Here is a 23,839-nt window from a genome sequence, read left to right as displayed (position 1 = left end):
CTTACTCCTTGATCCCATTACCCACAAGAACTACATCTACCTCTTTCTTGATGCAATATCTTGGCCTGAATCACTTTCTGTTGTAGTGAATTTCACAGGCTCACCACTCACACTGGGTGACGAAATTTCTCCTCGTCTCAATCCTAACAGGTTTACCCCTTATCATCAAGCAATGACCCCTCGTTCTGGATTCCCCCACCATATCCTTCCTGCACCTAACCAGTTAGAATTACATAGTTTTCTGTGAGAACATTGGTTAGATCACTTTGGAATGCTGCATTCAATTCTGGTCTCCCTGCTATAGCAAGGGTGTTGTGAAACTTGAAAGGGTTCAGAGAAGGTTCATAAGGATGTTGCCAGGGTTGGAGGGTTTGAGCTATAGGGAGAGGCTGAATAGGCTGGGGCTATTTTCCCTGGATCATCAGAGGTTTAGGGGTGAACTTACAGAGGTTAATAAAGTCATGAGGTGCATGGATTGGGTGAACAGTCAAGGTCTTTTCCTAGGATAGGGGAGTCCAAAGCTAGTGGACGTGGGTTTAAGGTGAGAGGGGAAAGATTTAAAAGAGACCTGAGGAGTAACTTCTTCATGCAGAGGGTGGTGCATGAATGGAATGAGCTGCCAGAGGAAGTGGTGGAAGGTGGTACAACTGTGACATTTAAAAGGCATCTGGATGGGTATGTGAATCGGAAGGGTTTAGAGGGATATGGGCTAAATGCTGGCGAATGGGACTAGATTAATTTAGGATATCTGGTTGGCATGGACCAGTTGTACCAAAGGGTCTGTTTCTTTGCTGTACATTTCCATGACTCTATCCCCCACCTCATTCTTCTAACCTCCAGTGAATACGATCCTAGCCGACTCAATTTCTCCTTATACATCAGTCCTGCCATCCAAGGAATTGATTTGGTAAACCTTCGCTGCACTCCCTCTATAGCAGGAACATGCAGTGTGGAATTAGTGATGAGTATTATCTGGAGAGGTGGTATTGCAGGAATAGGAGAAGGTTTTCAATTTCCTTGTGAGGCGAGGAGAATTTATACTGCACCCGATCCCACAAGGATAGGAAATTCACTGTCCATGGGTATAGTGCCAGAAGATTGGAAAGAGGCAAACGTCATTCCCTTGTTCAAAAAAGAGAACAGGGATAACCCCGGAAATTACAGACCAGTTAGTCTTACGTTAGTGGTGGGCAAATTATTGGAAAGGGCTCTGAGAAACAGGATTTATGATCACTTGGAAAGGCACAATTTGATTCGTGATAGTCAGCATGGATTTGTGAGGGGTAGATCATGCCTCACAAACCTTATTGAATTCTTTGAAGAGGTGACCAAACATGTGGATGAAGGTGGTATACATGGATTTAAGTAAGGTGTTTGATAAGGTTCCCCATGGTAGGCTCATGCAGAAGGTAAGGAGGCATGGGATAGGGGGAAATGTGGCAGATTGGATCCAGAATTGGCTGACCCTTAAAAGACAAAGGGTGGTAGTGGACGGAAAATATTCAACATGGTGGTCAGTTACGAGTGGTGTACCACAAGGATCTGTCTGGGTCCTCTTCTATTTGTGATTTTTGTAAATGATTTGGATGAAGGAGTGGATGGGTGGATTAGCAAGTTCGCGGACAATACGAAGGTGGGTCACGTTGTGGACAGTGCGGAGGGCTGTTCTAGGTTACAAAGGGACATTGATAGAATGCAGAGCTGGGCTGAGAAGTGGCAGATGGAGTTTAATCCTGAAAAGTGTGAGGTGTTTCATTTTGGAAGGACAAACTTGGAAGCAGAATACAGGGTTAATGGAAAGATTCTTGGCAGTGTGGAGGAGCAGAGGGATCTCGGGGTTCATGTCCACAGTTCCCTGAAAGCTGCCACCCAGGTGGATAGAATTGTTAAGAAGGCTTATGGTGTGTTAGCCTTCATTAATAGAGGGATTGAGTTCAAGAGCCGTGAAGTTATGCTCCAGCTATACAAAAGCCTGGTTCGGCCACATCTGGAGTATTGTATCCAGTTGTGGTCACCTCATTACAGGAAAGATGTGGAAGTGTTGGAAAAGGTGCAGAGGAGACTTACCAGGATGTTGCCTGGAATGGAGGGAAGGTCTTACAAGGAAAGGTTGACAGAGCTAGGGCTTTTCTCTTTATTACAGCAAAGGATGAGAGGTGACTTGATAGAGGTGTACAAAATGATCAGAGGTATAGATAGACAGCCAGAGACTTTTTCCTAGGGTGGAGGTAGCTTTTACGAGGGGACCTAGTTTTAAAGTGAAGGAGGTAGATATCGGGGAGACGTCAGAGGTTGGTTCTTTACTCAGAGAGTGGTAGGGGCGTGGAATGCATTGCCAGAGAGGGTAGTGGAGTCGGCCTCATTAGGGGCATTTAAGCGGCTATTAGATAGGCATATGGATGATAGTATAAGGTAGCGGTGGAGGTTAGATAGACCTTAGGTTTCGGGTAAAAGTTCGGCACAACATCGTGGGCCGAAGGGCCTGTACTGTGCTGTACTGTTCTATGTTCTATGTTCTAAAAGAAAATTGATAAAGAGCTTACCTACTCATCTCAAATGTCTTCACTCCTTTGGTCTGCCATGAAAGTATCTCTGGCTCCCTGCTTAGGCTGCCAAGTTAAATTTCAGTCCAATACCAAAGCTACCTATGGACCTGACATATGAATAGAAGAAAAGACCTGAGACTTGGGATAGTCCTTAGGATGCTTGTTGCCTGCTCCATTACATTTAGTCAGCTCCAGGGTGGCTTGGTACTTGCACATTTTTATCTTCCCACCTGTCTGAAATCTGTAGCATTATTAAAATTGAATATCAGAAAGAAAAGACCACCATTGAAGTGGTGCTTCACGACTGCAAGATATCTGTAAGTGCACTGAAATACATTTGAAATGTAATGACTATTGTAATGTAGGACATACAGCAGACAATTTACACATGCAAAACTTCCACAAACAGCAATATGATGATGATCAGAAGTTCTGTTTGTTTCTGATGTTGATTGATGGAATGATATTGGCCGTGAGACCAGAGATGACTATGCTGCTCTTCTTTTGGTGTTGGTTAGCTGGATGCAAGAACAGTGAATGCCGACAGTGCAAGTTCACTCCTGTACCGGCTGACGTCACCATAATGACCCACCATCTCAACCTCCTTTATCACTTGAGGTTAAACTGACCACCAATCCTAATCTGTAATGAGTCAGCGAACTCTGGTGCCTTGCACTTTCCTTTGTAAGCATGCCATGCCTTATACATGCACCAAAGGAGCCAGGTGTGGCCCCAGTTTTACACTTTTCCTCAAGGACATCATCTCTGACAGTGTAGTTTTAAAAAAAAAGTAAAACTCAGAAATGAACATGCAGGTCTAAACTGGAGTTCCATTTTCAGGTTTACAAGATAAGTTCGGAACAATTTACACCACTTCCAAGTTTTGCTGTTTTCTTTTCTTTCTGATGTTGGACTTTATGCTAGAAGCTTATGACTCTGAAGCAAAGTGGTACCAACGACATTCAACTCAGAAGTGAAATATGGATCCACCGATTAATGCAAAATTGAAATGAATGTAAAATTCTATGAAATCAAGCCAATTCATGTAAAAATATATCCATCATAAATGTTACTTTAAAAAGATAGTTTTGTTTATCTTGTGTGTGCGTGTGTGTTTCAGGAGTACACGTTTAATTGAACATAATTATCAAAATCATGTGATGAAATATTTCTCTTGCTTATTTTTCAGATAGACACCCCTTCTCTTGGTCAAATTAGTTCTGGACAGAATGTGGCTTCAGTTCCAGAAGAGTGCTTCAGTCCTGCACCCCATACAGCTGTTTCTAGGCTACCCAAAACTCTCAGGCCACCATTAGGTCTAGGTGCAATCTCGAGACTTCCTGCAGCAAAAAGCAGACTTGCATTGCAAAGCCAGAGAACATCGCTAAATTCCAGTGCACTTCAAATTCAAGGGCAAGTTGGCCAGGATATTGCAGGTAAATCACCATTAATTTTGTTTCTTTTTATGTTAAAAATCTCAGACTTGCTAATATCTACTCTGGGCAAATAGGGCCTTCTGCTGGGAGTCATTTGCACCCTTTTCTTCCTCCCCTTACTCACTGAATTTTGTGACGTGCATTCTTTGTCCAAGACAAGCTGTATTCCAAGGGGATTGTGTACCAGTGCATCCATGTCTGAGGCAACTAACTTGATCAGAAAGAAGCCTTGAATACTTCAAAATGTAACAGCACCTCACCACACCACTTGCGATATCAAACAACTATACAAATCACCAAGCATTTGTAGAACTAAAGCAAACAGCCAGAAAAGAAAATCAACCAATAATTAACCTGAGAGTAGTTGATAGTCCCTTTAAATAGTGCTGGTGTAGAGGTCCTTCCTGCTGCAGAACATAATAATGCATTGATTTCAAATCACATTGAGGTTAAAATCTGCCTCTCTGCATACATTCCAACGTGTCCTCAAATCGGTGGCATCACCATTTCCATTTAAAATTGACTCAGTTGACATTGTCTTGCTTTAATATCCATAATAGTGACAATGTATTTCTGTAACATTGGGAGTCTCAATTTAACATTGTTTGTCAGACATCCTGTTCTGTGGCCTGCCTGCTTTCAAAATGTTCTCCCCAAGCTTCAGCTCTCACACTCAGTCCTCCTGGCTTTCCGTCTGCACCTGCTGTGCTTTCAAATCCCTCTTCACTCCCACATTCAACTCTACCGTGTCCTCTGATCTTACCTTTAAAGTCTGCAATGTCGATTTCTGTCCTGGCTGTCTTTCTGAACTTGCAGTTGATGTCAGGGCAGGCAAAACTGAGCATCCTCTACCACTGACGGCAGTGTTCTGCTACAGGTGAGTGTATTTTTAACATTTTCTGTATTTACAGTTAGGAGGGACCCATGTGTTACAATGATAGTGTCCCTCTCTCTGGGCCAGGAGGACTAGGTTCAAGTCCCATCTACGCCAGGAGGGTCAATACGGTGTGGAGCTGGAGGAACATACCAGATCAGGCAGCATCAGAGAAACCGGGAAGTTGATGTTTTGGGTCAGGATCCTTCATCAGGTCAACTTTCCTGTACCTCTGATGCTGCCTGACCTGCTGTGTTCGTCCAGCTCCACACTGTATTGACTCTGACTCTAGCATCTGCAGTTGTTGCTATCTCTGCTCTACTCCAGGGGTGTGTAGTAATATGTCTGCACAAGTTGATTAAAAATATTTATTTACAGTATTTGTACATATACTTACATTGTATTTCTACTGTGGTCTTAAATTTATTTACTTTAAAACTGATTATATATTCCATTTGGGAATTGAATAAATAATAATTCATTTCAACTTCATATTTTAAGTTGCTTTCTGCTGAGAAAAATCCTGAAGTACCTAAATGTACAGTGTTCATTTTATATTTAATGACTTTTTCTCACTTTGTAAGATACTTCAGCTAGGAATTCACAAGTGCAGTACAGAATTTCAATATGTACCTTATTTTTTCTGAGTGAAACTTGCATGCAAGAACTTAACTCTGACTTTAACTTTGATTTCTATGGGAAACCATACTTCACTTAAAATTGTTTCACTTAAAGTTGTGAATTTCAGGACTGTAACATGGACTTGAATAAAGTCTTACTGGATGGCATCCAGCATGATCCACTTCCAGAAGTGTCTGTGCATAGCGCATAGACCCTTAAGAGTACTCATATCACTCAACATAGAATCACAAACAAGCCCAATTTCTCACCCTATCAAAATCCTCAGCATATAAAGTACTTTGTCTTCACTTTGCCTTCTCTTTTCCAGGGGAACAAAAGGCTTGTTTAATCATTCCTTATTATTGCATCTATCAATTCTGATAATATCCTGATAAATATTTTCCATACCAATGCTTCAATTTTGTAATATGGAGACCAGAACTGTACAATGTTTCTCTATTGTGGTGTGACCAAGTTTTACTTTCAATTTAACATTACCTCCTTAATTCATTGATGTAGTCCACAATTTATCTAGACCAGGATTTTGTCATCCTTCATTTTGACTGGTGTCTGGCTTCCTTGAACACTGTAACCATTCGATGATTTTGTCTCTGTTCTTGTTGTTTTAACTGTTGAAATATTTCTTCTGACTTTTTCTGCATTAATATTTCCTCTGTGTTAGTTTCATCAGTAAGAGCAAAGGCAAAGTTCACCAAAGACACATTTGACTGATCTATGATTTTAACCAGAAGTTGTGAGGAAGGGAATCAGAGCAATATCGCTCCCTGATGGTTTCCTCGGAATGATACATTTTAGCACTGCTTCTTGTTGACTTCTCAGCCATTTTGATCAGGATGATGGCAGTGGCTGTTAAAATGGGATGAACCTGTCTATTGTTGGTCCTGATGGGCATGACATACTCGCCTCGCTACATTTTTACCCAGGAATAAAGATTAGGGCAAAGTATTTATTCTGTATCCCTGCTATTTCATACCAACTCCTCTGTGTTGATCTTGTTCATCCTTTAGTGGTTTTATCTCTGTGAATTCTCTTTTTGTTAATTCTGTACTTCTAGAATACTTCATTTCCTTTTCTGTGCTTTAATGTTTTCATTTCTAACTCTCTTTTTCTTTTCGTTTCTTCACTTTTTCACTTATTTTTCCTTTCTTTTCCTAGTTGTCACAGTGCCTTCTCTCCTAAAGGATTTGACTCTTTACTGGGGTAAGGTTCTATGGCACCAGCACCCTCTAATTTCTAGGTGTAATAGCCATTACCAAGTCTTCATGGTTAATGTGTATGGCTTAACACATTATTAATGTATGGTTTGTCTATTAGAGCATTACAGTCAACCATCTGGTTTTGCATGACATCATGGGACATACAGGGTACATACAAGTCATGAATGCACTGGGAGCAGACAGGAATGAGAGTCACACAGATGTATATACATACATGATAGTTCACAAAAATACATAGAAACTCAAGCATGCGGATAGACATACACACACAGATACACAGACACAGATGCACACAGACATTTATACAGATATCTGTATGCAAATGCACACATTCAGACACATCCATATATAAGTACACAGATAAAGACAAATGGACAGGGATGCACACGTACACCAATACATACACACATGGATACACCTACACAAATACAATGACAAACATGGATATTCACATACACATACAAACAAACAGAGCTATACACAAACGCATGTTTAATCAGATTAAATTGCTTCAGTTAAAGAGCTAACATCATATAAAGAGCCGAATGAACACATTCTGCGCTGTAGTCTTGATGGGTTTAACATATTTCCAGATCTAAATTTATCAGCATAACATGATTGCTTGAACCTAGAAGTTTGTGACTTGGTATGGTTGAAAAACTCACACAGGGTTAATTTGCCAAACTAACAGGGATCTCCTATCAAATAAAAACACCAAATACTGCAAGTGCTCAGCAGGTTTGGCAGTATCTGTTGAGAAAGCAACAGATAATAAGTGGAACCTGACTATTTATAAAATGTTTCTGCCTTCAGAATCAAGTGCTGGTGCCGATGTGTGGTGTCAATGTTTCTCTGGGGTCACATGGCATAGCAATCATACTGGAGGTGACCCATTAACAGGCTGCTTCCACTTTTACCTTCTAATTAAAGACAGTCAGTGGATTCCTGAGATAAGAGTCCCAATCATAAATCCCTGAATGCCTGGCAACCCCATTGGGAAAAGTGAGAGCTGCTGATGCTGCAGAGACATGTGAGGGCGTTTGAATATGTAGGCAGTCACTGAAGGGATTTGTAAAGTAAGAAAGAATGACCATAGCTTACAGGCCATTGTTATGGGGCTTCCCTGCACATGATAGCTTATAGCTGTGGATCTGGTTTTCTCATCCCTCTGGATAGAGTGAGGAACAGTGTTGATGATTCCTTGTCCTGCCATTAGGATGTCCTAGCTAGGTACCTACGAGGCTGCGGGCTCACCAGGAGACCCACCTGAGCTTGGGAATTTGCCCTCATTTGGTCCTTTAATAGGCTGCATTTATTATCCTCCATTTCTGGGTGGTAATGACTACCATATTGAGCCCACCTTTGTTAATACTTTTTGGAGAAAGGGTTATGACTGGGAGCCAATTTGACGCACTAAGTTTAAATGTTACAGTCTTACCTCTTTGGGCCCGGGAGGATTCCAACGTTTCAAATGATGACCGTTCACCAGAACTGGGGGTGTTCACACACCTAACAATTTGTAAGTTGCAGCCAACAGGAGGAAGGAAGGAAGGAAAGAGCAAGCAAAAAGGTATGTAATAGAATGGGTGGCAGACAAGTAAAGGAACAAGCGATATGTCTAGAGAAGTTGTAAATGGAAAACAGCAGAACCTTGAGCAACAGCCACCGTCCAAAAAGTAAAATAGAGATTGCAATCTGAAATGGTGGACCTCGTTGTTGAGATTGGGCTTTAAACTGTTTTATTGAATGATGAGGTTCTGCTCCTTGAGCTTATGTTGAGCCTCATTAGAACAATGCAGGAGACCAAGGTCAGAGTGGGAGCAGAGGGATGTAGTGATTGTAATGAGGTCAGCCAGGTGGACCATGTAAGTTATGAGTTCCCTGATTGTGGCTGTTGTCGTGATCCAATCAGGGAGTCCTGGCTGACAGATATAAACAAGAGTGCCAAAGGTTCTGTTGTAGGAAGTAGCTCTGAGCTAGCTGGGTCATTGTCAGCTGGGTGCACCTGTAAACTAAGGATGACTTGGTGACCAGGTTACTGGCCTTCGTGGAGTTACTTCAGAAGGAAGAACTAAAATGAATGGTTACTGGAAGCTCAGGATCACCCTCTAAACTGAATGGCAGTGTACTGCAAGCTAATTGCCCAGTCTACATTTGATATCCCCAGTAAAGAATAGACTGCATCATGAACAATGAATACAGGATACTAATTGAAAGAAGCACAACTAAATTGATGGTGGAACCAGGAAGGTGTGTTTGGAATTTTTGCTGGTAAGAAGGTGGGAGGTAAAATAACAGGAATTGCAATTCCTGCACAAATACATCAAGCTTCCAGCACCTTTCATTCAATTCTTTACTCCACTTCCCAACTAACCTCTCTGTTCTTAGTCTCCTACGGTGTTCCAGTGAAGCTCGACATAAGCTCAAACAACAGCACCTTCATCTTTTGATAGGCATTTTACAGCCTTTGGGTTCAACATTGAGATCATAACTGGTCATAACTGTGACCATGTGTTTTGGATGGCAGCTATTGGTGGTGACTCTACCTGTCCATTTACACGTCCTCACTACTGTCATTTATCCTTTCTGGCTTTCAGCTCCATAACAGTCCTTCCTAATTGCTATTAGAGCTCTGAGCACTGTCTTTTCTGATGAACAAAAGGAAAATGAAAAACACATGAAGCAGTAATTCTGTTTGACTCTCCACAGAAGCAGCCAGAACTTTTCAGTATTTCCAGCATTCAAGTTTTATTTTATCTCTGTGATGTCCACAATGCTCTTGTAGGAATCTAATGCTTTTGTTGCTAAAGCTGTTTGGCAAGACTATATCGTGCTGGTTCCTGTGAAATGCCGCAGCTGCTTGGCATTGCTAATTTAAAGGTATAACGCTGATTTAAATAGCAAGGAGTGACCGATGACACAAAACTATACCTTCCCTATGTTTCAAGCTATAGGTCACTACTTCCTCTCCCTTCCCTTTCAAGATTCTGAAATATGTGCACATTATACAATATTTTGAAAGCTCTTATTTTATGTCTTTGCAACAATAACTGGTATTTTTAAAGTGCTTCTATAATAATAATACTCAGTTTCTGTTTGTATTAATTGGTGATTTGATCTGATCTAGTATGTGAGCCTCATTCACTGGTGTATATCCCTTCCTGCTCCCTGGCTTTCTATACTCTGCAGTCTTGACTCCAGGGTATTTGACAACAGTGAGAGGAATGATAACGTAATAAAACTGCTCAAAGTCCTTCAAAAGAGTATTCTGAAGTGATATTTGACCCCAAATTAAGTAAGACAATATTTAGCCAGATGGTTTAAAAAGCCTAACTAGTGTTTGTTCTTCATTCAATCTTCATCCCATCTTTTCTCGTCTCAATCATAATCGAAATTAAATGAAAAATACACTTCAAATTGAGAAAATTTAAGAAGCCAGATTAAAGGAGCACAGATTTTGTGGAAATTTGAAGCTGGAGGAAATTACAGAGATGGGGAGGGGCAAGGTCATGGAAGGATTTGAAAACAAGGATGAGAAGTGCAAAATCAAGACATTGCTTGACCACAAGCAAGTGTAGATCAAGGATAATAGATGAATGGGACTTGTTGCACATTAGGATGTAGGCAAATAAGTTTTGGGTGACCTCAAGTGCTTGGAGTTGGGACTGAAGACATTACTTAATGAGAGGAAATTTCTGCTCATTATTTGACGTTGTACATGCAGCCTGATGATTTAGCAGCATCTTGCATTGAAACATGGAATATAGGAGCAGGAGTAGGCCATTTGGCCCTTCAGTTCAGTACAATTGTGGCTGATCATCCAACTGATACCCTGTTCCCTCTTTCTCCTAAAATCATTTGATCCCTTTAGTCCTAAGAACTGTATCGACATTTTAACTCTTATATTCCTCTCACAGTTAGAGGAAAAGAAATCAACTTATAAGTTCTCATCTAGTTGCGGAAAGTTTTCCTTATGGGGTGTGGGTGGGGAGAGACAAGTATCTGTTCAATAGTCAATAACATTGTGGGCTCTGTAAACCAAATAGGTGGGGTTACTGGTCAAAATGGCTTTATCCTGACCATAAATTACTTTTTTCTTGATGGGACAGATCACTGCTGTAAACTATTTATTATAAATAATAAACAACAGAAATATACCTCCAAAAGAATCTTCAGCTACATCATTCACAGGTTTCTGCATTAAATATGACCATAGTCCACTTTGATATAGATTGTTGTTTATCAATACCTGGCACCAATGATCATCACTGGTATTTGGAAAATGCTGCACATAGATATACTGCAAACTGGCTGGACATTCCATGATTTTGACTCCTTTCAAGCAAGACTTGTAACAGTCTGACTCCTTTTAAAACTGCTGAATATGTGGAAAAGACATAGCCCTTCTATAATGAAAAGCAGAAGATCAGTGAAAAGGAGCATTGCTGAAGGCAAGTACTGAATATTTGAGAACTATGGGGAGTCAGCCTTTGAAGACATTAATATTGTAATACATGATTTAAAGGCTTATGTAAATTGGAAACATAAATGAAAGAACCATGGACATATTGCTGTGTAACTTCCCTTTGTTTCTCATGACATTTCATATTGACTATTGTGTTGAACCCTGGAGCATTTTTCAAGGCATGGGGTAGAGTGGAGAGGATTCTGACTAGCATTCAGCTAGTTGTGTATTGTAGGTTCTATTTGAGGGAAATAACAGATATGAAATATAATCATGCAAATATAACATCAAGAGATATAGGGTGGAAAATTAAGCAGGGCGAAGGGGTTGAATGATGATTCAACCCCAGAAGAAAATTCCATCTGGCTGGTTAGAAGCCCAACCCCCTCCCCCGGCCAGCTAGAAAGCACTGGATTGGCCAGCAGCTCCACAGGTCTCGGCAGCACCTGGCTCCTGTAGTGGGGCTGCTGGGAATGGAGGCAGGCCCATTCACGAGGCCTCGTGTGTCCCAGATCCAGTTGAGGCCAGAGGCTTTGGGCTGTGTTTCTTTTTGGCAATACAGGCAGAGATTTAAAGAATGTGTAGTTGTAAGGAAGAGAAGGCACGGGACACTCGAGCTCTCCTTCCTGTTTTAAACACGTTTAAAAATAAAATTGTGAATCCAATTGCCACCCAACTGTCCATGTGAATCACATTATGGTGTGGGTGGTGTAATATTGATGTCAGGAATTTCTAGCAAGCTCAATTGACCTTTGATTATTTATTTATGGTGAATTGGCTGCTGATTTTGGTGCTCATCCTTCACTAGTTTATGTTAAATGCACCACCCCCAAACAGAAATATGTAGTATCCAGGCTGCAGTCTCTTCAACTCAGAAGTCTTATTGTTTTATAGATTACCTGTAATTCATCTTGCTTGCTGTGCAGTTTGGCTTTAGGTTTTGGATTTCTCTTCTGTCAGATGCCAGATCTTTCAAATTAGTCAGCAGCATGTAAAAATGAATAGTGTGCCATTTTACTAAAGGCGGGAGAAAAAGTATTGGGGGGATCAGGAGGGAAATCACTGGTTATGGAGAAAGGGCAGGAAAGTCTACATGAGGAATATTGGAACAGCCATGATACTATTGAATGGAGGAGCAAGCTTGAGGGGCCGAAAGGCCTTCTCCTGTTTGTATTTCTTATGGCCTTATGGAAAGCACCTGTAACGTTTCTGAAGAAAATTTCTGAAGAAGGGTCCCGACCCGAAACGTCAGCTTTCCTGCTCATCTGATGCTGCCTGGCCTGCTGTGTTCCTCCAGCTCACACTGCATTATTTCTGACTCCAGCATCGGCAGTTCTTACTATCTCTGTAACCTGCATTAACCCTTTTGCTTTTGCATTTGCAAGCAAGGGGTTATAGCCTGTTTACGGCCTCCTCTGCAAAATTGACCTGCCCACCTCAATACACTCACCCCCCAGTGGGAGTCGCATATCATTCCTTCAATGAAACCACCAAGAATTGGGTGTGCTAACTGCCTAGATTTTGCTGGATTTTTAAATGCTGTTTACACTAATTACTTACTATTGTCTCATACCCTTCTCTTCTGCAGTAGGGTTTAAACAGGCAAATGGATCCCAGTCCTGTTAGGTGAAGTCCACTACTGTTTCTGTTCCTACCATATTGCAGTAACTGTCTACATCTATCAAGCAACCAGGATTTGTGTAGGGATGGCTCCTTGGTTAGAACTAAAAAGCGCAAAGCTCACAATCAAGGCATTTCCAAGATGACCATTGATGCCTTTAGACCAGATATAGGAGCATTCTGTAAGATGGAACTTAGTGACAAAAATACTGCTATGATTCATTTGCTTTCACTAAGCAATGCTTTTAGATTTTATTGTGTTCTGTCTACTCATCCTTCCACATCAGATGCACAATGTCCAGCTCATATGAGTACCTCGTGTGTTACCTCTTAATGTTGAAATGGTACTTTAGCACTTGCATCTTCTAACTTTGGAAATTCCTGCTGTGGATGCTTTGAATTTTCACGTATTCCATGGTGCTCTGTGGGTTCATGGTATCTGGGTTGGAACAATGTTGTTGTATGTTTCCACTTTTTCATTCCGAAAATTCGAGATGACTGGACAAAGAGATTGTGCTGAGTCCGCTTGGTTAGGTCATTCCACAGGCTTTGTATGACTGTAAATCTCCCTTACTTATTTTGCTGCATGTTTACTGAGGGTTATGCAAAGCTTTCTCCTGTGAAGGGAAAGTTACAAAACATTTCAGCATTAGGAGGTAACACACGAGGTACTCGTGAGATGCACATTATGCATCTGGTGTGGAAGGATGAGCAGACAGAACACAATAAGATTTAGAAGCTGTATACTGCATTGCTTAGTGAAAGCAAATGAATCTCTGTGGCAACCAACAAGAAAGAGATTGAAGCAGTCAGAGGCTTGCAAGTTGCTTTGCAGATATCTCAGCATACTTTATATTGAGAGTCTGTTGCATGCATTAAAGAGTCAACCCTTTCCTTTAATGGGTATCTGTCATTGTCCCTTACCCAAATAGTCTTCCTTCATCTGAGGAACTTCTTTCTCATATGTTTCTATGGCTAATATGTTGAGATAGGATTCACCTGATTGGCTGCCTCCTGCTATGATTTCTGTACACCGGCTCTTTTAGGGTAAACTCCTTTCGTGCATTCCTCAGGGCTATTTTCTCCATTGAAGACTAATAATCTTTTTGCTGCAAGGACAGTTTTGGAAAGTGTCCTAGCCATTTTGTTTGATTAGTCAGCTTCCAAAACAAATCTTGCCTCCGAGACGAAACTAGAAGTTGCTGGAAAAGCTCAGCAGGTCTGGCAGCATCTGTGGAGAGTAATCAGAGTTAATGTTTCGGGTTGAGTGACCCTTCCTCAGAACCTCTCTTAAAAGTGCAGCAGTACTTTAAGAATCACTGAGCCTCAATCCCGCACTTGGAAATTCATATGCATATTGGAAAACCACTCGGGCAATAACTATTGTTATTAAGCAACGCTGTGGAATTTAAGGGGGAATCTTGTAGTGCTGTGCTGGTGTCCCTATTCCTGAACCAGGAGGCCTGGGTTCATGTCCCACCTGCTTCAAAGTTGTATGATAACATGTCTGAACAGGTTGATTTTTTTTTTAAGGAAAAGCCTAGCTGAGTTTAGTGAGGGTCAGTATGCCACTCAATTATAGGTGAACTTTATAATGCTGAAGACATGGACATTTAATGACTTAACTGTAGAATAGCCCTTAAATTTGCCAAGACACACCCAATACCCATTCAAGTGGAAAGTTGTTAGCACTCAAGTAAGCAACATTATCAGAAACGTAAATAGACATTTATTTTTGGTCTCACTGAACTAGCGTGGCTCCTTTCAAATTCTAAATTTATTTTTAGAATATTAACTGATAACATGCAGGATAAAAATAAGAAAGCTACAAGCTGGTTTGACCAGAACTCCAGATACTGTAATGACATAAAGCGTAAGAGCACAGCTTGAACAGATTAAGAGGTCAAATAACCATGAGATTACCATTATAACCCTTGCCTAATGTTCCCTTTTTAATCTGTTCTATCTTTTGAAGACATCCCTTTTTAATTTTCTCTGCTCATGTCTCTCTGGATCATGCAGTGTTACTCCAGCTAGGGGGAACAGTCTGGCCAACTGTTGCAAGTTTATTTGGTTCCAGTTTTGAGTTGGTTGTAATGCACTTTAGTAGGATGGCCCTTGATGATTCAGAATATAGTTTTATAATTTTACGTGCAAAAGTTCCTAGGTTCCATTTCATGCCTCATGTTGACTGACAGCTTAAGTCAGGGGGAATTTGTGACTTATGGATCTGTGGCTTGCACTATGTAACCTTTAAGCTGTGTGTGTCTCCTCAGCGCTTTGGTCACAGGAGCATTTGAGAAAGAGGTTCTCCAGATGTGTATATTAAAGGATCCATGTGTTACACCTTACTTTTTGTAACATTTCAAGCTCTCACTTTACGTCTCTATTATTTTCCACTTAGTGCTGTTGAGAGTAAGAATTGACTTAAGTGAATGTGTCAGTATGAGAGTAGATGTTTCTCTGACTGTAATGGTAAATTATCATGCAAGTTCTTGTTGGTTTGGAATTTAAAGACATTGAAGGCCGTAACAAATGGTCCACTACATGTAGTTAATTGGTTTCATAGTACAAACCATTTCACAATGGGCTGGTAAGAAATTAGCATTTGTGAGTGTAGGAACATGTGCTGAAAATCTGTATCAGTCATTGAAGTAGTCTTCAGAACTATGCCAGCTCTTTACTTCTCTGTTGGCAGTTCTGGGTTTCTTTTTGGTGTTTGTTGAAAAAGAACATTGGATTTAAGGTCTATTCTTGGTACATGTCCTGATGTTCCTGAATTTTAGTGCAAGGACTTGGAATAAGAAAGTCTGCTTTTCAAAATCGCAAGATCCGATTAGCTGCACATTTGTGATACACATGAATGCCTAGAGGACTAGCAGACATCTACCTTCATAACCTCAATGCTATTTTTGTGTAAAGTAGGTATGAAGGCTACCGCATATTCATTTTTTCTGGACACAGTTTTGGTCACTATTTAGAACTGTACACAAACTGGTTTTACAGTGTTAAAAGTGGCCTGGACAACTTTGAGACCTGATCTATGTTCACATGATGCCAGTAAGCTGTAGTGCCATTTAGTTGCTTGCCAGTTCTGTCAGTACAGAAATGGAGTATCTGTTCCCAATGGAGGAGATATGGCACCACCATTATAAATGACTGCCATAATCCCTGGAGAACACACAAACATACAATCGCTCCTGGTTTAAATCTTTGCTCATTTCCCTGTCAACATGGCCAATTTCACAATCGAGAAGAGAAAAATTTGAGTCATTTTGATCTGCCACTGTCATGTGGGCTCTTTATGACCAGTCCCAAATTTGTCACTGTTCCAAACAGGATACTCCAAACTGTTAAGCCCTTGGATCAGAAAGGATGAATTGGCTCCCTTTCTTTATTCACCCCACCTCCTCGCTTGGTTGCAACAAGGTTAATTTAAAAAGAATGCCTTGCCTTTTGAAAACCTTTCTCCAGACCAAAATTAATTTACATTTTTGTAAAAAAGCCAATTTAACCAGACTTTCTTGAATTTACAAGAAGTGAGTTCACTAATCACTAAACATGAGAAGAACTTAGTAGTGCAACACACATACACACTGATTAGAAATAAGGGGTAGTTTCAAAAAGATAAAAGTTTAAAAAATACAGATATACTGATGAGTCTCTGCAAAGAGTGGTTAGTTGAATGTTATGGCTGCTGCATTGGAGGTTACTGGTGGCATCGCCAGTGGTAGTTAGACAGATGACTTTTGAGATTCTTAGTTTCCTTTGTCCTGATTCCTTTTTTATTTAATTGGTTTAGAGCAATCAGAGTGAGAAAAGGTCTTTATCTTAATGGTAAGATCCTGGGGAGTGTTGCCAAACAGACCTTGGGGTGCAGGTTCATATTTCCCTCAAAGTGGAGTCGTAGGTAGACAGGGTGGCGAAGAAGGTGTTTGGTATGTTTGCCTTTATTGGTCAGTGCATTGAATGTGGGATTTGGGAGATCATGTTGCAGCTGTACAGGACATTGGTTAGGCCACATTTGGAATAATGCATGCAATTCTCGTCTTCTGGCTATATGAAAAATGTTGTGAAACTTGAAAGGGTTCAGAAAAGATTTACAACGATGTTGCCAGGTTTGGAGGGTTTGAACTATAGGGAGAGGCTGAATAGGCTGGGGCTATTTTCCCTGGAGCTTCTGAGGCTGAGGGCTAACTTTATGGAAGTTTGTAAAATTGTGACTGGCATGGATAGGGTGAATAGTTAGGGTAGGGGAGTCCAACAGTAGAGGGTATAGGTTCAAGTTAAGAGCGGCAAGATTTAAAAGGGATCTAAGGGACAACTTTTTTGTGCAGAGAATGATGCGTGTATAGAATAAGCTGCCAGAGGAAGTGGTGGAGATTGGTACAATTACAACATTTAAAAGGCATCTGGATGGATATATGAATAAGAAGGGTTTAGAGGGACATTTGCCAAATGCTGACAAATGGAACTAGATTAATTTAGGATATCTGGTTGGCATGGACAAGTTGGACCGAAGGGTCTGTTTCTGTGCGGTACATCTCTATAACTCTACAACTCTGAGGAGCAACAGTGTATCGTTCTTCAACTGTGAGCTTCACAGCACAGTAAACTGTAACCCAGGCAGGTACACAACAGGACATTCAGTTTCACTTGTACAATCCAGAAGAATTGAAATTCACTTTTTAACCTCTGTCCTTTTATTCTTCAAATGGAAAAACACAATGTGTCTGGAGTTTGGGGCATAATCCATTGGATGTAGCTTGTAGTTGAGCATAGGTCTGTCAGACTCTTGTTATCTTTGTGGTCACAAAAGATCACAATCCAATCTGTTCGAAGTTTCTTTGATACCTTTAGGTGTTACACAGTCCTTTTGTTCGCAACGGCGATTATCTTGTCTCTGTAGCAGTCCTTTTGGAAAAAAAAACTCACATTTGGAATTAAGGGTTATAAATGTTCACAATAGTTTGGGATTCTGATTGGTCATTGTAACAGATCTATGTCTCCTGCAGTGTATTTTTCCCTAATGTTAAATTAGCAAAGAACTCTGCTAGGTAGTTCACTACTCCTTCAAATTGCTGCACTGCTTTCATATCTGATGGTCATCACATCACTGAAACGGATCTCTCCTAGTTAGGATCTGGGAGAGGTCCTGTTGCCATTGGTAAATGACCTATGTATCTGACCTCGATTATTTTGAATTGAATGATTTTCTTGTTCAGCTTGAGGTTCATTTCGTAGACTCTCTGTAGCAATTGTGTGAGATTTTGATCATGACCTTTGTTGTTTTTCACTGTGTTTCCATTTATCCACAATAGCTTCCATTTATCCACAATAGCTTCCATTCTGGGAAGATCATTGACTATCTCAGACTGTCTGTGTTAATACTCTTCTGGAGCAGTGGGGAAATGCTAAACAGCACGTGCAATCATCGGTATCTCCTGAGCAAAGTATAGTTAGAAAATTATTCTTATCCAACTTCACATGCCAGTAACTATCCTCCTCGTTGAGGGTGGTAAAGACCTTTGTCTGAGAAAGTCAATGCAAAATTCCTTCAGTGGTTAGCTTGGGATATTGTGATCTCTTTTATTGAGATCCTTGAGTCCTGGACACACACTCTCATTCCCAGGATTTTCTCCACTGTTACCAGCATGCAGGAGCTGTCACCTCTTTTCCAGCTCTATCTTGGCTTTCAGGATGGTCTTAAGGGCATCTGGAATTCTCCTCAGCAGATGTTGAGTTGGTCTCACAAACTCATCTACTTTAAGGTAGTATTCACCAGCCAAGCATTCAAGATCTGTAAAACCATTCTTCTAATCTTTTAGGAGCTGTTCAGCAGTCACTGCCTTAGTGGCCTGTGAAAAGCTGCAAATCTCTCCTGCCACACAAAGAGTTACTGCTCCAAGCTTAGACTTTTTTTTAAGCTGAGATAAGTAGATTTTATTTAGTACATACAATGTGGAACTTCAGATCTTCTTTCTTCCTGTTGCATTTGGCTTTCAACTTACTCATCCCAAGAGGGAAAAAAATAATCGTTCCATCATCTAGCTTCAACCTTACATTTGAGGGGTTCATTTTTGGGTCATTACCTTGAGCCACTTCACACAAGCTGACGAAATTCACGATGTCGTACTTAGCCCAAATGTTTATCTGGAAATTCACATTCACTTGATGGTCTCCTTCCACAGTCATCATTTTAACAGTGAAAGACCATTTACCACATTTACACCTGACAGTGCCAAGCTTTTGTTGATTGTCTCTGTCTCAGACAACAGGTAACCTCAATGAAAGTAAGTTTAGAAGACACAGTATTCTTTAACTTAATCAATCCACTCTTTTATTCTCAAAACTATCAAAAATATCCAAATATCAAATAATTCCCAAACACAAATCGTAAATACTCAAAGGAAACCTCTGCTAACTCAATACTGCACTTAATTCCATTAGTAGGAAAGACTAGGACCCGAGGGCACAGCCTTAGAGTAAAGGGAAGACCTTTTAGAATGGAGATAAGGAGAAACTTCTCCAGCCAGAGAGTGGTGAATCTATGGAATTCACTGCCACAGAAGGCTGTGGAGGCTAGGTCATGGAATACATTTAAGACTGAGATAGATAGGTTCTTGATTATCAAGGGGATCAAGGGTTACGGGGAGAAAGCAGGAGAATGGGGTTGAGGAACTTATCAGCCATGATTGAATGGCGGAGCAGACTCGATGGGCCGAATGGCCTAATTTCTGCTCCTATGTCTTATGGTCTTATTGGAAACACATTACCCAGGAATGTAGTCCTAGCCAGGCTTCAAAGTTCCTGTGTTCCACCGCAGGGCAGGTCAGGGCAGGGGGTTACTCATGTGCTGTTTCTCTCTGGGAGTTATGCCGGAGGGCTGAGATGACATTGGGTTTTATCCCTGATCTCTTATCAGCCTCCATCCGGTCAGAGACGTCCATATTGTGTTTTGAAGCGCCGATCCTGCCAATCAGGTACCAGAACTACTTCCCTTCTGCTTGATTGGTCTGAGAAGTAGCCATTGTGTACATGATTGTAGCACATTCACTCGTTCAACCTGAGCAACTCTCAGTCCCTTTTAACCCTTTCCAGCCCTGGCCAACACTCTTGTATGGTGTAGAGTGATTTGTCAGCATCACCTCTCCAGCAGCCATCTTTATGAGCTTGTTTTGCTTCTTTCTAGCTAGGTTCTATGATAACTGCATGTGAAATGATTCAACTTCTTGTAGTTAGACCACTGTTTTTCCCACACTGGACAGATTTTCTTTTCTTATTGTGCAGTGCCCTCTGCAATATTCACATTCTGTCAACTGACCTTGCTCTTTCTGCTTGCCCTTATTCTGCGCATATTTTGATTCCAGTTTCTACTAGTCTCACTGTAAAGTAAGTGATAAACGTCCATTGCTGTGTACTTCAAATTCACATTGAAATGAGTGACTGGATGCACTAAGCTGTGACCACACGGCTCATGAGCACTTTAGTTTCTGTGTAAATTTTCATACATACTTGCCTCTTCCTAGTGGGATGACTAAACTCTTTATAATATCACACCCAGGTTCTTGGCATGGTATAAATTCTGGCCAGTGCACCTCTTGCCAAGCTTAATGTGCCACCGCCTTCATGGATTGGAAACGGAACATCTGGGGTGACTGTATGACTTGCTGGCAGACTAATGGATTGCAATAGGTTTAAATGACTGTCATAAATAGCTTATTAAATGTATTTGAGGATATTTGGCAGCAACACATAGATTTATATGCATTTCACTCAGGCTTGCCCGTCTCCTCTCCAGTATTTCCCAAACCCAATCTGCACAAGCCCCTGTATTCGACCAGAGGCCTTTAAGGATTTCACATGACTGTGCCCAACCAATAAGAGGTCTCAGTATGCATCGGCCAACCATACCCCCAATATACTAATCAGCCTAGATGGGCAGTTCAAGTGCACTGCTGTTCTACCAAGTGTCCTGCTCTTTCAATGTGCTAACCATGCACAATGCTAATTTTATTCACACCTGAAAGATAACCTCACTGTCATAAATTTATGTGAAGAGGTCTGTGCTCACAATTTCACATGATATAATCGTCAAGGAAATCAGAAGATAGAGTGGACTTATTCTACAGTTTCAAAATAAGGATTTTCCCATGGAGATAATGGAACTGAAGAGGAACTACTTCTCAATAAAAACCAAAAGAATTGCAGATGCTCTAAGTCAGGAACAAAAACAGAAGTTGCTGGAAAAGCTCAGCAGGTCTGGCAGCATCTGTGAAGAAAAGATCAGAGTTAGCGTTTCTCTGTGTTCTGAGGAAGGGTCACTGGACTCGAAATGTTAACTCTGATTTTTTTTTTGTTCAAAAGTGCTGCCAGACTTGCTGAGCTTTTCCAGCAACTTCTGTTTTTGTTCAGGACTTACTTTTCAGTCTGTTGCTAACCTTTAAAATTCTGTACCCTAGAGTGAGTGGAGGCTAGATCGATGAATACATCTAATGCTGAATTATGTTCTGCAAGAGACCGATGGGTTATGAGGGAGGAGGGGGCCAGGCAGTAAAGTTAAACCCACAGTCAGATCAGCAGAGAACTTATTGAATAACAAAACAGTTTTGATGGACTGAATGGCTACTTCTATTCCTGTCTCTTATGTTCTTATGATTATGTGTTTATTGTGATCTTGGGTGCCAATTTTAATCTAACACAGTGGAGAATATTGCTGTGTATATGAAAAAGAACAAAGCAGGATGAGAAAAACATACTTGGCCCATTGAAGCTTATCCCCAGGACCTTATTCTCCCATAAGAAGGTCGAACTTTTTTGTTGAAGAACTCTGGTGTTTATATCTTTACTATTCACTCTGGTACATGACTTTAGAAGTGTATAATGCTTTGAGAAATGAAATCCTTTGATAACTTATTTAAATATTCTGTTTAAAGGAGAAAGCCTTTAAAAACTACCAGTACCAACGAGAACTTGAATCAAGTTTCCTTTGTCAAGTCAATACATTTGTGGTGTAAATTCAGCAACGTTCAAAAAACATATGAAGGGATTGTGACACACCATTAATCTACGCTGTTAATTTTAGCACAGGCATCATGCCACCTTTGTGCTCCCTGTTCATTCTGGTGATCTCAGTGGCCAACAGCACTGCAGGCTGGACACTTTAGAAGGATGCTGTTATCGTGGATTCTATTAGCAATGTGATTTGTTAAAGTAACAGAGGGAATCGGAGGTATCAAATTAAAGGTGGATCAGTGAAAGATGGGAATAGATAAACCCTGAAATACCTGAATTCATAGATAGAAAAGACAGTTCCCATTTGGGAGTCTAGGAATTTGGGGACAACTCCAGTTTTGCTGAGGTTCCACCCCATTCATGTTGCCACTTTAAACTGAGAGGGGAGGGCAGAATAAGTGGTAGGAGCAAATTACTGCAGATGCTGGAAACTGTACTGAAAACAACAAATGCTGGAGATCACAATGGGTCAGACCGCATCCATGGAGAGAGAGCAAGGTAATGTTTTGAGTCTAGATGACTCTCCGATGCAGCTCTGATGAAGAATCATCTAGACTCAATGTGAGCTTGCTGTCTGTCCCGCTGTGATCTCCAGCATTTGTTGTTTTCAGAATAAGTGGTATTTCTGTTTCCAACTGAAAGCTGGATTTCCTGGCCTCAGTAATCATTAGCGGAGCTGAGAGCTGATATTATTACTGATGAAGCTTTTTGAAACACTCACATCCGTTATGGCTAAAGATAATTAATCCTGGAGGGGATTGAATACTTCAAAAGATGCTTTGCTGGTTCCATTAGGGACTGATGATGAAGAAAACTTACTAGTTCATGTTTTACCATGTCTTCGAGTTAATATCAAAAGCAATTTCATAGTTACAACATCTTTCTGATTGTGATCACTCAGTATCATCCCTTCCTGTTTCTTTTTGACTGCTCTTTGGAACTTGGCATAATTAACAACAGAGGTAACAAGGTGTAGAACTGGATGAACACAGCAGGCCAAGCAGCATCAGAGGAGCAGGAAGGCTGACGTTTTGAGCCTGGACCCTTCTTCAGAAATGGGGGAAGGCTGACGTTTCGGGCCTGGACCCTTCTTCAGAAATGGGGGAAGGCTGATGTTTCGGGCCTGGACCCTTCTTCAGAAATGGGGGAAGGCTGACATTTTGGGCCTGGACTCTTCTTCAGAAATGGGGGAAGGCTGATGTTTTGGGCCTGGATCCTTCTTCAGAAATGGGGGGGAAGGCTGACGTTTCGGGCCTGGACCCTTCTTCAGAAATGGGCTCTGATGCTGCTTGGCCTGCTGTGTTCATCCAGCTCTACACCTTGTTATCTCAGATTCTCCAGCATCTGCAGTTCCCACTATCTCTGAAATAATTAACAACAGCACCTTGCTTCATTATCATTGCTGTGTTTCCAATTCCCAGAAATGGCTTCTCTGTTCCTCCACACTGTCATCTCTGCAAACCCTCTAGCAACTCCCTTTATATCTTCATTAAAATTCCAACCCCTGTAGTGACACCATTCCCAGGTCCAGTGCCATCTTTCAGATATTGAGTCATGACATCCTGTTAGTCCTCTATGCCACCTCCCTCAGTTCCTCAGCAGTTTTCATACTGTTGGAAAGCTTGGCTGACATTCAATTATGATGGGTCAGAGCATACTCCAGATCAACATTACAAAGATCAGTATCCATCTGCTCCCTAGCCATTGTTTCTCTTGCCCTCTCCCATCATGGGATGGATGTTAATGTCTTCCTGAGGTGGGTTTGGTGGCTAGACAGGCATTTAATTGAGTAGGAGGATGGTGGGTAGGGACCCCAATGCCTGCCCAATTCAATTCCTTCCCACCCTGCCTCAGTTGAGGCTCCTAATTGGGCAATTAACTCAGCCATGCGTGGAGTAGTTGCCAGGTGGGGAGTCTGATGGATGAACCCTAATGGGATTGCTTGCAGGCTCCAGAGAAGTGAGTGGGAGGATGGAGTTGGCAGTTCCTTGTTGAAAGGCACTCTGTGCCTGATTTGAGGAATT

The 23,839-nt window shown here is 41.1% G+C and overlaps 1 protein-coding gene across 1 annotated transcript in view; it reads left to right on the top strand.

The window, feature by feature from the left end:
* The window catches only part of LOC109915476 (microtubule-associated tumor suppressor candidate 2), a 263,806-nt gene that overhangs the window by 31,613 nt on the left and 208,354 nt on the right, over positions 1-23,839 (top strand). The window contains exon 2 of the mRNA XM_048597920.1: positions 3,736-3,982. Coding sequence (XP_048453877.1) covers positions 3,736-3,982 — 247 coding nt within the window. The remainder of the gene's footprint in view (positions 1-3,735; positions 3,983-23,839) is intronic.

Source organism: Rhincodon typus, chromosome 6 (assembly GCF_021869965.1).
Source record: "Rhincodon typus isolate 14 chromosome 6, sRhiTyp1.1, whole genome shotgun sequence".
Classification (NCBI taxonomy): Eukaryota; Metazoa; Chordata; class Chondrichthyes; order Orectolobiformes; family Rhincodontidae; genus Rhincodon; species Rhincodon typus.
This window is presented reverse-complemented; position numbering and strand designations above follow the sequence as displayed.